Source organism: Somniosus microcephalus, chromosome 17 (genome assembly GCF_052327205.1).
Source record: "Somniosus microcephalus isolate GS21.2 chromosome 17, FLI_Smic_1.0, whole genome shotgun sequence".
Lineage (NCBI taxonomy): Eukaryota > Metazoa > Chordata > Chondrichthyes > Squaliformes > Somniosidae > Somniosus > Somniosus microcephalus.
In genome coordinates this window covers 41,962,111-41,976,509 of record NC_141003.1, presented here as the reverse complement: position 1 = coordinate 41,976,509, position 14,399 = coordinate 41,962,111, and the positions used below count along the sequence as shown (strand labels likewise).

At 43.1% G+C, this 14,399-nt stretch overlaps 1 protein-coding gene across 6 annotated transcripts in view; it reads left to right on the top strand.

Annotated features, from left to right (window-relative positions):
• The first annotated feature begins 9,396 nt into the window (after positions 1-9,396).
• Positions 9,397-14,399, top strand: part of celsr1a (cadherin EGF LAG seven-pass G-type receptor 1a) — a 377,534-nt gene continuing 372,531 nt past the window's right edge. For 3 of the 6 annotated variants that reach the window (XM_086010278.1, XM_086010277.1, XM_086010279.1), the window contains exon 1: positions 9,398-11,301. In XM_086010278.1, the coding sequence (XP_085866404.1) occupies positions 10,296-11,301 (1,006 nt within the window). In that variant the 5' untranslated portion in view covers positions 9,398-10,295. Of the gene's footprint in view, positions 11,302-14,399 lie in introns of all 6 variants that reach the window. The other 3 variants (XM_086010282.1, XM_086010280.1, XM_086010283.1) reach the window with 2 other exon arrangements.

Below are 14,399 nucleotides of genomic sequence, written 5' to 3'. Positions count from 1 at the left end.
TGAAATTGGCAACTTTGAATTAACAGAAGTAGGCTGTATTGCCAACTTAGTATCAAATTGTACTCAATTATTGGCATATTTGTGCTGTGGGATCATATCCATTAAAAAACTGAAATGATACTGTCCAGTCTCATTTTATATTTAAAAAGACTTACAAACAGCAGAGACTCGTCAGTTTGAGCTGGATTTGAGATCAAGTCACAGAGTTTAAAAAAGAATTGTGTCAGTTCCAGTCTAACTAAATAAATAGACAATAAAGAAAGAACTTGCATTTATCTAGTGCCTTTCACATCCTCAGGATGCGCCAAAGTGCTTCACAGCCAATTAATTACTTTTGAAGTGTAGTCACTATTGTTATGTAGGCAAATACAGCAGTCAATCTGTGCACAGCAAAGTCCCACAAACTGCAAACGAGGTAAATGAACATTAAATCTGTTTTAGCCCCAGTGAGTGGAGACTAGAATACAGTCTCTAAATACTGGGTCGACAGCCAGCGGGACACTCTTATTCAGACGGAGTGACCACTGGCTCAGTGGTCATATTCCCACCTGCTGAGTCAGAAGGGTTGGATTCCAATCCCACTCCAGACAACCCCAGCGATTGGAGACCAGAGCTGAATTTTGAAGCCAACTAATTATCTGCACCTGTATTTTGTCGACAGTCAGGAAAAGTCAATGCTAATCACTGACACCTGTGAGACAGAGATTCTAATTTCTACCACCTATGAGACATAAATGGAAAGAGAAAGACAGACTCAAATAGAGATAAAAGAAGTTATGAAGTTTATTTCCTCATTCTAATTTCATTTCTTAAGAAGCAAAATATGTTGACTTTTGAAAGCAAACAAAGCCTCTTTGAGGGATTCAAATAGGCAGAAAGGTAGGAGGAGGAGGGGAGGTTAGAAACGAGTTGAGAGTGAGAAGGTTTCTTGCGTCGTGCCACCCATGTTTGAAGGGAACGAGTGGAAATGGATGACAGATTAAGAGTAAGTTGAGTCATAGCAGAGCAAAAGGAGGGGAGGATACAGGAAGAGGTATGGGTAGAGATATAAATGAGGCGGCGATAGGAAGGAGAATGGGAAGGTAAGAAATTAAGGGATAGGAGGAGGTGGCAGAAGCATGAGTAATCAGGCAAGGTGATGGGACGGGAGTCAATAAGTGGCACAACCCTCACCCCAAATGCAACCTGCAGCCATTGGTGGCATCTTTCCCTGCCATATTATCCATCACTTCCCACACAAAAGGAAAGAAGAAAAGATGAAGACAGAGAAAGTAGAAGAGAACAGAGAGAGAACCAAATAGAGTTAAGGGAAGAGAAGCAGTAGAGAAAGAGAGAAACGGAAGCAGAAGAGAAGAGGCAAAGAGAAACAGCAACATAACAACAGTTAAGAGATTGACTACTTACACATTAAATTTAATATATGGCACAAGTATTTCACCAAAATTTTCATGTGATCCATGCTTCTATGGGTAAACTCTTTTAGTAACTGTAGTAACAGTTACACCTGAAGGTGGCACTGTGATAGGAGTTTTCAATGTTAAGGGTGTCACACCTTGCCTGTCACGGATTCACCCATCCTGGTGTCCCACACAGCAGGTGCTATTTTATACTGATAATTCGTGATAAAAAATATTTAACTATTTGTTTTGATTTCCTATTAACTTTTAGATTATTTTTAAAGTTATTTTTAAACATTTGTATACCTTTCCCCTTTCTAGGCCCCATGGTTCTGTATTTTGTCAACTGTCCATCTCTCTTCCTGAGAATATATAGCTGTTAATTTTTATTTTTAAATATTATATACATTTCAACTAATAACTTTTCAACCCTTGGGCTGTCCTGCTCCCTCTCCCCAAGACCTCTTTGGCGGTTTTTTTGTTGAATTGTTACTGTTAAAACTTTATTTTTTCAGCCTTCGGTTGTCTGTTCCAACCATAACTGCAGCTGTAAATTGCTCCAGCAATGTTTTTATTAATAAAATACTGTTTCCCAGTTCTCCCAGCACTAGAGGCTAAACTGGGGCTCTCTCGATTCTTTCCAGTGCACTAATTATGAGCAACTTAAATGCACCTGTGTACAGACTAGATTCACCAACACTGAAGTTTAGGAACTAAGTGACCAAGGGTCACGTTAACATGAGGGGTTAAACAGTCTCATCAATTTGTTGGGGGTGGGGTGGAGGAGATAATATGAAAATAAATAGAGCAGGAGGAGAAAGGCACTGGCAGTTCAGTTTTAATCAGCTGTCACACATGCAAATTTTTGTGTCACACTTGGAAAAAAAGTAATAAAAAAGTGAAAGATAATCATTACCAAAGTACAGAAACTTCCCCACCAACAGCAAATGACTTCTAAAACCTTCTAAATGACTCAGAAGTCACACTTAGAAAATGAAAAGCCAGGCTGACTTCGAATTGACCTAGGAATCTGTCCAAGAATATTTAGGCACTAATTGGCCCAGGAAAGCTTGCCAATTACAACTTGTGGCCTTAACAGGGCACCAATGTGTTACACATAGCTGCACTTTAGCAGCAGAGTAACACACTGCATTTACATGGTAGTAACCTCCAACCTGTCCACATATAATTAGAATTATTTATTTTAAAAAAGTAGTTGTACTATCTTAAGGCAATAATTGCATTTTGGGATTTAAATGGTTTAACAAATGTTTATAATCATAAAAAAAAAGAAATAGAAGCAGACGTAGGTCATATGGCCCCTCGAGCCTGCTCCGCTATTCAATATCATGGTTGATCTTTGACCCCAACTCCACTTTCCCGCTCGATCTCTATATCCCTTGATTCCCCTAGAGTCCAAAAATCTATCTATCTCAGCTTTGAATATACTCAACAATTCAGCATCCACAGCTCTTTAGGGTAGAGAATTCCAAAGATTCACAACCCTCTGAGTGAAGAAAGTCCTCCTTATCGCAGTCTTAAATGGCTGACCACTTATCCTGAGACTATGCCGCCTAGTTCTAGACTCCCCAGCCAGGGGAAACAACCACTCAGCATCTACCCTGTCAATCCCCCCCAGAATTTTATATGTCTCAATGAGATCACCTCTCATTCTTCTGAACTCCAGTGAGTATAGGCCCAACCTACACAATCTCTCCTCATAGGACAGGTCCCTCATCCCAGGAATCAATCTAGTGAACCTTTGTTGCACCGCCTCTAAGGCAAGTATATCCTTCCTCAGATAAGGAGACCAAAACTGTGCACAGAACTACAGGTGTGGTCTCACCAAAGCCCAGCACAATTGTGGCAAGACTTCCTTACTCTTGCACTCCAACCCCATTGTAATAAAGGACAACATGCCATTTGCCTTCCTAATTGCTTGCTATACCTGCATGCTAACTCTCTGTGTTTCCTGTATGAGAACACCTAAATCTCTCTGAACACCATTTAATAGTTTCTCACCATTTAAAAAATATTCCACTTTTCTATTCTTCCTACCAAAGTGAATAACCTCACATTTCCTCACATTATACTCCATCTGCCACCTTACTGCCCACTCACTTATCTATATCCCTTTGCATTCTCCTTGTTCCTCCTCACAGCTTATTTTTCCACCTAGCTTTTTATTGTCAGCAAACTTGGATACATTACACTTGGTCCCTTCATCTAAATCATTAATATAGATTGTAAATAGCTGAGGCTCCAGCACCCCACTAGTTACAGCCTGCCAACTGGAAAATTATCCGTTTATCCCTACTCTCTGTTTTCTGTCCATTAACCAATCCTCTATCCATGCTAATATATTACCTCCAACCCCATGAGTCCTTATCTTGTGTAGCAACCTTTTATGTGGCACCTCATCAAATGCATTTTGAAAATCCAAATATACTACATCCACTGGTTCCCCTTTATCCACCCTGCTAGTTACATCCTCAAAAAACTCTAATAAATTTGTTAAACACAATTTCCCTTTCATAAAACCGTGTTGACTCTGCCTAATCATATTATGATTTTCTAAGTGCCCTGTTATCACTTCCTTAATAATGAATTAGAGCATTTTCCTGACGACTGATGTCAGGCTAACTGAAGATCCCTGTTTTCTTTCTCCTTCCTTTCTTGAATAGCGGGGTTACATTTTCTACCTTCCAATCCGCTGGAACCATTCTAGGACCTAGGGAATTTTGGAAGATCACAACCAATGCATCCATTATCTCTGCAGCCACCTCTTTTAGAACCCTTGGATATAGGCCAGCAGGTCCAGGGGATTTGTTGGCTTTTAGTTCCATTAGTTTTTCAGGTACTTTTTCGCTACTGATCTTAATTACTTTAAGTTCCTCAATCTCATTAGCCCCTTGATTCCCCACTATTTTTGGTATACTTTTTGTTTCTTCTACTGTGAATACAGATACAAAACATTTGTTTAAACTCTCTGCCATTTCCTTATTCCCATTATAATTTCTCCTGCCTCAGCCTCTACAAGGCCAATACTTACTTTTGCTATTGTCTTCCTTTTTACATACTTGTAGTGCCCACAAAACAGGACTATGGTTTGTGATCATTTTTATTATCTATTAAATAGATTTTTGTTGTGTAAGGGTATCAAGGGATATGTAACAAATGTAAATGAATGGAATTAAGGTATAGCCGTAATCCAATTGAATGGCGGAACAGGCTTGAGGGGCTGAATGACCTACTCCTGTTCCTATTAAAACTCTTATTGAAGGAACATAATCATGAAATAAAGAATTGTTGCACCTATATTCCTACATTACAAGTGACTACACTTCAAAAGCACTTTATTGGCTGTAAAGCATTTTGGGACATCCTGAGGTCATGAAAGGCCTATGTAATACATGCAAATCTTCTTTATTATGATGTTAGAAGTGTGATGTTATTCCATTACTGCCCACAGAGTGGCTCTATTTACACTTATATTGCATTGTTAATAGAATAATAATTTTCCATAAACTCTGTTGTCTACCTCCTGCGCAATCACCAAATCAACAGTTTCCAAAAAGCCAGAGAAGTCAGCCACACCCTGGTCATGTGATACTGATAGTACAACAATTGAGAGATTATGGTTACAACAACAACTTGTATTTATATAGCACCTTTAACATAGTAAAACATCCCAAGGTGCTTCACAGGAGTATTAAAGGACAAAAAATTTGACACCAAGCCACATAAAGAGAAATTAGGGCAGCTTGGTCAAAGAGGTAGGTTTTAAGGAGCGTCTTAAAGGAGGAAAGAGAGGTAGTGAGGTGGAGAGGTTTAGGCAGGGAATTCTAGAGCTTAGGGCCGAGGCAACAGAAGGCACAGCCATCAATGGTTGAGCGATTATAATCAGGGATGCTCAAGAGGGCAGAATTAGAGAAGCACAGATATCTCGGGGGGGGGGGGGGAAGAGGTATTATGGGGCTGAGGAGATTACAGAGATACGGAGGGGCGAGGCCATGGAGGGAACGGAAAACAAGGATGAGAATTTTGAAATCGAGGCGTTGCTTAACTGGGAGCCAATGTAGGTCAGCGAGCACAGGGATGATGGGTGAACGGGAATGGTGCGAGTTAGGACACGGGCAGCCAAGTTTTGGAAGACCTCAAGTTTACGTAGGGTAGATTGTGGGAGGCCAGCCAGGAGAAACATAGAAGATAGGAGCAGGAGTAGGCCATTCAGCCCCTTGAGCATGCTCCGTCATTCAATGAGATCATGGCTGATCATCCAAATTCAGTACCCCGTTCCTGCCTTCTCTCCATATCCCTTGATCCCTTTAGCCTTAAGAATTATATCCCACTCCTTCTTGAATATATTTAATGAATTGGCCTCAACTGCCTTCTGTGGTAGAGAATTCCACAGGTTCACCACTCTCTGGGTGAAGAAATTTCTCCTCATCTCTGTCCTAAATGGCTTACCCCTTATCCTTAGACTGTGACCCCTGGTTCTCGACTCCCCGACCATCGGGAACATCCTTCCTGCATCTAGTCCTGTTAGAATTTTATAAGTTTCAATGAGATCCCCTCTCATTCTTCTAAACTCCAGCGAGTATAAGCCCAATCGACCCAATCTCTCCTCATACGTCATTCCTGCCATCCCAGGTATCAGGCTGGTGAATCTTCGCTGCACTCCCTCCATGGCAAGAACATCCTTCCTCAGATAAGGCGACCAAAACTGCACACAATACTCAAGATGTGGTCTCACCAAGGCCCTGTACGACTGCAGCAACACATCCTTGTTCCTGTACTCAAACCCTCTCACTACGAAGGCCAACATACCATTTGCCTTCTTAACCACCTGCATGCTTACCTTCAGCGACTGGTGCACAAGGACACCCAGGTCTCGGTGCACTTCCCCTTCTCCCAATCCATTGCCGTTCAGATAATAATCTGCCTTCCTGTTTTTGACACCAAAGTGGATAACCTCGCATTTATCCACGTTATATTGCATCTGCCCAATCACCCAACTTGTCCAAATCATACTGGAGTTTCTCGGCAGCCTCCTCACAGCACACACGCCCACCCATCTGTGATGGAATAGTCAAGTCGAGAGGTAACAAAGGAATGGATGAGGGTTTCAGCAGTGGCAAGGGCAGAGACGGGCGATGTTATGCAGGTCTTAGTTATGCTGCAGATATGTGGTCAGAAGCTCATTTCAGGGTCAAATATGACACCAAGGTCGCGAACAGTGTGATTCAGCCTCAGACAGATGTTAGGAAGAGGGCTGGAGTCAGTGGCTAGGGAACGGAGTTTGTGGCAGGGACCGAAAAGTGGTAGTGAGGTAGAGCTGGGTGTCATCAGCATATATGTGGAAACCGACACTGTGTTTTTGGATGATGTCGCCAAGGAGCAACATGTAGATGAGAAATAGGAGGGGGCCAAGAATAGATCCTTGGGAGACACCAGAGGTAACGATGCGGGTGCGGGAAGAGAAGCCGTTGCAGGCGATTCTCTGGCTATGATTAGATAAGAATGGAACCAGGCGAGTGCAGTCCCGCCCAGCTCGATGGTGCAGAGGTGTTGGAGCAGGATGGAGTGGTCAACCCTGTCAAAGGCTGCAGACAAGTCAAGAAGGACGAGGAGAAATCGTTTACCTTTGTCACAGTCACAAAGGATGTCATTTGTGACTTTGATGAGAGCCATTTAGGTACTGTGGCAAAGGTGGAATTGCGGGATTACATTTTATTGGTCATGTGAAATAAAATTTATAATCAAACGTTACATGGTTACACCTATTTGCACGAGTGCAATCGCAACAAAATGAAATAGTTCAATATGTTTTATACACTGCAAGGGGAAAACTACAGCTGTAGAACAGTTGACTAAAATGACAAAATGTCAATGTTTGCGAAATAAAAGTAACATTAAAAGTTGTGCTGCAAAAAACAGTTTGTCAGTAGAACTTAAAAATGAATTGCTTCTGAGTTAAGTGGTCAATACTGGTGTTGAGACATAAAACGGAGTTTGAAACAGCTGAGTGCAGTCGTCATCAAAGTCTGGCCGTCTGCTCATTTCTTCTTAACCGCTTACTAAATGTTGACATTGCACGTGCCTACTATAACTGTAGTTATTGCATGGTTTACTTAAGAACTGGTTTCTTTTGCAAAGAGTTCAACACACCAGAGGTATAAAATAAACACTTTGGGAGAAATATGAACAAGGTGTGGTATTATCACAACACATCTCAGCAAGGAACAGAATCGTTCGAATTATTAAGCAAAATTCATACATTTGTTACTGCTGATGTACTTAACCACTTTATTTGGTAAACTGGATATAACTTTACATAATAATATACGATTCTTGTGCATGAAATCTCACAGTTTAAGTGGTGTGTAAAGATTTACGAGAACCGTGTATTTATTTAAACAGGAGTGGAGCGACCCGTTCAGATAATGGGTAAAGCGATATGGCTACTCTTATTCTGCTATCAGAACTGCCTCACTTGTGTCCATTTGTTACTTTGTAATCATAACAGGACTCCAACCCCCCACACGGTATATAACACACGCCATCACTTCAAAGTCTGCTGAGGGGCTGTCAGTATTGTGCAAGGACTTGCAACAAAATATCGGACCAGAAAAGAAACACAGCAGCAGAATGATAGACTGCTCTAAATGTACCTTGTAATCTCCATCATGGCTTAATTTAATAAAACTATGACATGTTTTTATTTGGTATCTATGCAATTCAGAAAATGTACAGAATTTCATATAATGACGGCGATTATAGCGGGAAAGGTTTATTTAGTTGAAAAGAGGTGCATTGAAGCACATTTTTGCTTTAACTCCTAGGGTCAACCTATTAAAATAAATCTTAACCAGAAACAGCGTTTTAATAGAACCGTTTACTGACCATTTACCCAGGCTGTAAATCAGAAAACCTTTCATACTTGAAAGAAACCAAAAAAAAAATTAAGGAGTGGTATTGCAGAAATACTTCAAGGGCCAGGTTACCTGGCGTCTATCATCTGTTATTTCCTCCTCCCCCTCCTTTATTATATTAATAAATTTACGAGGAGCAGCTTTTCACTTTATGAATTCTCAGAGAAAGAAACCACGCGGGCTTCCCGCCATTATGAGTTACTTTCGTTATTCATATTCGTTTGAATTCATGTCGAAGATTCAAATAATTATCAATAATTCAGAAAACGCGGAGCAGATTTGCACCGTGTGTCATGCACTTGAGTTCGAATGATTATTTGAATATCTTCCTTATGAATCTTATCAAAAGAGTTTGTTAAACAATAGATAGACTTCGTAATTTTCATAAGTAGAATGTATCGCAAAATAGAAATAGCAGCTGGCACCAAGTTCCAATTTCAACCCGAATCAAAATCAGTGAAGTTTACATTAGTGAAAATGACAGGTATGTTATCTTGAAATTGAAGCAGGAATAAAAAAAACAAAAAGGGAAACAAAGCTTCACCTCGCATGCTTGTTAAAATCAAGCTTCCCCATAAAGGATGAATATAATTATTGTGCTGATCACATTGTACCCCAAGTTATGCAAAGAGTTAAGTGGATTAAAAAAAAAAATCAGGAACGAAAGTGAAAATTGTTCTCATTTAGAATTAGCTGAACGGCCGTATACATCTTGTAATTTCTGCCTGGGTAGGTTTGCTAACAAGTGATTTCTCGCTCCGTGCCGCTGTGGCTTCAGGTTACAGACAGTCTCTCTCTTTTCGTTTTTCGCTTTTGTTTCGAAATGAAACGCCCACATCGCGTCCCCTGGGATCCCTGGTTAAACTCAGAGTCACCATGGCAACAACCTGCATTTCCCCACCTTTTAAAGCACTACAAACGGATGAATCTACATTTTTTTAAAAAGCGCACAATCGTCCTTTTAACACTTTTTTTAACAACTGTACCCAGCCCACTTGTTGGTTAATAATTCCCCTACAGTCGGCGAAGTGGGTCACATGGCGACTGTGTTGTCTTTTTAATCCATTTGGTGGCGGTGGAGTTATTGGCGCCGGGTGTGCGGATCCCGCTACAACTGCTTGTTCCGCCGATAGTTGCTTTTCTCATCAATGTTGTACCTTTTATAAAAAAAAACACCCTACAGATCAGAGCAGGCGGGTCCGGAGACAGATCCTGCGCAGAGAGCCGCAAACGTACCTGAGGCAAAAAGAAAGACTTGTTGCATCGGAGACGCCGCCGTGGTGATCGGCCAGAGACCGGGAAAAGGAGGAAGGGGGGGTGGTGGTGGTGGGGGAATAGGTGAGAGAGGAATCAGGTTCAGGATCGAGAGGTGGTGAATCAGACAGAGAGGAGGAGGAGGAGGAGGGTGCCCGATGCGCTGAGATGGGATCCGGCGGCGGCGCCTCTCTCTTTCCTCTCAGTTACTCGCAGGTCCCGCCGGAGAACAAAAGTTGTTGTTGTGAAAGTTTGGAGCGGCTGAGAAACGGGAGCAGGTTTAATGCTAATGAGTCCCAGGGGCGGCGGAGCCATCTTGAAATGAAATCGGGTTCAAACTAAAAACAAGTGGGAGTGGGGAAAGAAAAAAAGTAGAAAGGGGGGGGGAGAGAGAGGGGGGAAAGTAGCAGAGAAAAAAGGGGGAAATAAAGTAGGAGGGAGAGAAAAAGGGGGAAATAAAGGAGGGAGAGGAAAGAAGAAAAAGTAGAAAGGAGGGAGAGACAAATAAAGGGGAAGGAAAAAAAAGAGCGAGAGGGAGGGAAAATAAGAGAAGGGAATTGTGTGTGTGTGTGTGGGACCAAGCTCAACATGCCAGGCTCCACCGAGACGGGGTGACTGTGCCGAGGACACTGGGTGTTAGGATGAGAAGTTGCTGGGGATTTTACCAGAGAGAGATTTGACTTTTTAAAAAAAAAAGTCGCCCCGAACCATGTCGCTTCGCTGCCGGATCCTCTTCACTCTGCTGCTGCACATCCCCACGTCGGGCTGCTTCAGACTGCACCTTTCCCAGAGGAAGGAGCCAGGCTCCGGGGAGCCGCCGCTGGCCAACCTGTCTGTGGGGGCGGCAGGCTGGCTGTACCGGGTGGACAGCTCGCTGACTCCGGAGCCGCTGAGGGGCTGCCTGGCGCTGAGCGCCCACACCGGGGAGCTGAGGCAGAGCGGCCCGCTGGACTGCGCGCTGCTGCCCTCCAACCCGGCGCCTCTCCACCTCCAGCTCCGCCTGCGGGCGGACAAGCCGCCGGGCTCCATCACCGTGCGAGCCCGGCTCGCCGTCTACGTGCACGGCCAGGACTGTTACATCAAATACAAGCGGAAAGCCCAGCCCGACCCCGACCTTTCCATCGAGGTGCAAACCTCCTGCCTGGCAGCCGGCGAGGTCCTGCTGGATGTGAGGGATTTTCTGCCCGCTCTGCTGCAGCCCGCCACTCTGCTCTGCACAAGTGTCAACACCTCCCGGCTCCTGCTGCTCAGTCCCGGCGGCGTCCTTTCCACGGGAGACGGCTGCATGGCGATCGGAGCCCGTCCTGTCGCCGACCTTGTCTGCAGCCGTCGGCTGGCCGCCCACCAGCGGGAAACCCTCTCCATCCGTGTTGAGGTGAGCGCGGTGGGAGATGCTGGGGCCGACCTGGGGGAGGAGGAGGAGGAGAGGACCCGGGCTTGGCGTCTCCGGAGCAAGAGAAGCGCCAACCGCAGCCCTCAGTTCCAGCTGCCCAGTTATCAGGTGTCTGTGCCCGAGAACGAACGCGCCGGCACCCGGGTCATCGTTCTCCGCGCCAATGATCTGGATGAAGGGGAGGCCGGCCGGCTGGACTACACCATGGAGTCGCTGTTTGACAGCAGGTCCAGTGACTATTTCCAGATGGACCCTGACACTGGAGCAGTTACCACCACGCAGCCACTCGACCGGGAGACCAAGGACACCCACGTGTTTAAAAGTGAGCTCCCAAATCTTTTGCTATGTGTATGATATAGAAAAACAACAATTGAGTGCTAAAAGTTTCTTGCAGGGTTCAAAAGCTATATTCTCAGTTTTCAGATCTGCCAAATCTCTCTCATTAAGACAGGGGTAATCACCCATCCTGGTTTAAAGAGTTGGTCATGACGCTCTTCATGGTAAAATAGCCGACCAGCATTCACTGATCACTGACGAGACGTTTGGTCACTTCTGCAAGGTTCTGGAGGAGGGAGAAGGCTGTTGGCTGTGGCATTGTATCCCAGCATGACTGACTACTTTCAGTGGAGCAAGAAAAATGATTAGAGGGGAAAAGACATTCAGACTCACAACTTTGTATTGCCCTTTTGCCTGAACTGTGATGTAGCAGATTTATATTTGACTAATGTTAATACGCAAAAAGAACTTTTAATCACAAGTCAATGCATGGTAGCAGGTAGTTCAAACTGCTCATCTGCTGCTGAAACCCTCATCCATGTCTTTGTTACCTCTAGACTTGACTATTCCAACGCACTCCTGGCCGGCCTCCGGTTTTCTACCCCACGTAAACTTGAGGTCATCCAAAACTCCCCTGCCCGTGTCCTAACCCGCACCAATCCCGTTCACCCATCACCCCTGTGCTTGCTGGGGATGCGACTGTAACACCTCAATTTAAAAATTCTCATCCTTGTTTTCAAATCCCTCCATGGACTCGCCCCTCCCTATCTCTGTAATCTCCTCCAGCTCCACAACCCTCCGAGATCTTTGCGCCCCTCCAATTTTGGTCTGCTGAGCATCCCGTTCTACCATTGGTGGCTGTGCCTTCAGCTGCCAAGGCCCTAAGCTCTGGAATTCCCTCCCTAAACCTCTCCGCCTCTATCTGTCTCGCCGCCTCTTATCTCCTATCTCTTTGACCAAGCTTTTGGCCAACTGCCTTAATAGCTCCTTATGTGGCTCAGTGTCAAATTCTGTTTGATAACGCTCCTGTGAAGCACCTTGGGACATTTTACTACATTAAAGGTGCGTTATAAATACAAGTTGTTGGTGCAAGGACTAATTTGGGGAAACCTCACCAACAGTGAGCCCTTCAAGGTGAAGCTTGTTTTGGGATTTGTTTGGTTCACATTCAATAATGGAGTGGGACTGAAGTGATACTTCACATCAACTTGCCATATTGAAGTGCAGAAAATGGGTTATGTAGCGCACAGAGTTTAACATTAATGATACTATTAAATCACAAAATTAATCTCACCAATACAAAAGCAAAATACTGCGGATGCTGGAAATCTGAAATAAAAGCAGAAAATGCTGGAAATACTCAGCAGGACAGGCAGCATCTGTGGAGAGAGAAACAGAGTTAACGTTTCAGGTCGATGACCTTTCATCAGAACTGGTGAATTAATCTCTAACCACCTGAATTGTAAGCTTAATATTAACTGCTGGAAGGATGTAGGCATCTAGTATTATCATGGGGGATTATAAAACTTCAAAGTACAATATGACTGGCAGGGATAAAAACTACAAGAACTTTTCAGCTTTCAAAGTAAGGACCACCTCCTTTCTTTTAATAGCTAGAAAGCCATTGACTAGAGAAACTGGGGTTGTTCTCCTTAGAGCAGAGAAGGTTAAGGGGAGGTATTCAAAATCTTGAAGGGTTTTGATAGAGGGTGAGGAGAAATTGTTTCCAGTGGCAGGAGGTAACTAAAGGACACAGATTTAAGGTGATTGGCAAAAGAACCAGTGGCAATATGCACAAACTTTTTTTAATGCAGTGAGTTGTTATAATCTGGAATGCACTGCCTGAAAGGGTGGTGGAAGCAGATTCAATAATAAATTTCAAAAGGGGATTGGATAAATACTTGAAAAGGAAAAAATAGCTGGGCGGTGGGGAAAGCAAAGGGGAGTGGGATTAATTGGATCGCTCTTTCACAGAGCTGGCACAGGCACGATGGGCCAAAAGGCCTCCTTTTGTGCTGTATTGTTCTGTGATTCTATATACTTCCAACAGTTATTGCACCAGAAATAAATTTAAAAGGTTTGTTAGGAAGCAAAGAGCATTGCTTAATTGATCAATTTAACACTCTTAACAATGCAGGCTTTTCATTATTTTTTTAATGCCTAAATGCTGCTGCCATCCTCGAGGATAAAGGATGGGACTTGTGGTTTTATCCTTGAGTAAAGTCATTTGTCCTCCATTACAACTTGCATCATGACTGAAAGTTCACTATTATGTGATTGCCATATGTAAATTTCTTGTATGCTATTGAAAAAGGAAACTTCTTTCCACAACACCTGTAGGGTCTGTTAAATTCAGAGCCATCAATAAAAATTGAGAGCTTACTAATTTCTGCCAATAACTAACTTGTCAGATTTATATAACAACAGGTAATGACAGTAGAAACAATATATTTAACCTTTCATTTTGCTGCTTACGACCCTAGTGATCTACATCTAAGATAACCTTCCCTAATACATAGTCTCATAGATATGGATTGCCATTGACCAGCAAATGGACTTCAGTGTAATAGATTATTCTCCCCTTGTCCAGGAAACAATTATAAAACTTAAGAGGTGTCAAAATGTAACAGTATTGCCTGTCCTTTTAAATATATGAAACTAACCTGCAGCATTTGTTTCGAGTACATAGCAACTACTGTGCTAACCATTTTGCTTGCCAAAATTGGAGAAGTGATAATTCATTGGCAAAGGCAGAACATAATCAGCGTTCCAGATTATTGTGTCTATCCATAACATGCAACATAGAGCCAGACTCGTGAGTGAGCTTATCACAAAGCTGAATGAACTTTAGATTATAGCAAAAGCATTCAGAATCTAGTGTAGCTATCACCGAACAAGACAAACTGCAATTCCTGGGCAGTATGTTTTTTAACATTTGCTATTTTTGGCTATATTTTATTGTAATGTGAGAAAATGAAAAGTCAGAAGCTTTTTTATGACTCGGTGGAGAGTGAAATCGCAGACAATGTTTTTATTACCCTGTGGGTGGTGCTTCATGCTATATAATATTTTTAAATTGCAAATAATCCAAAAATCACTCTTTGCAATATGCATGTTTTGCACAATGCAGCTCTATCCTTCCTC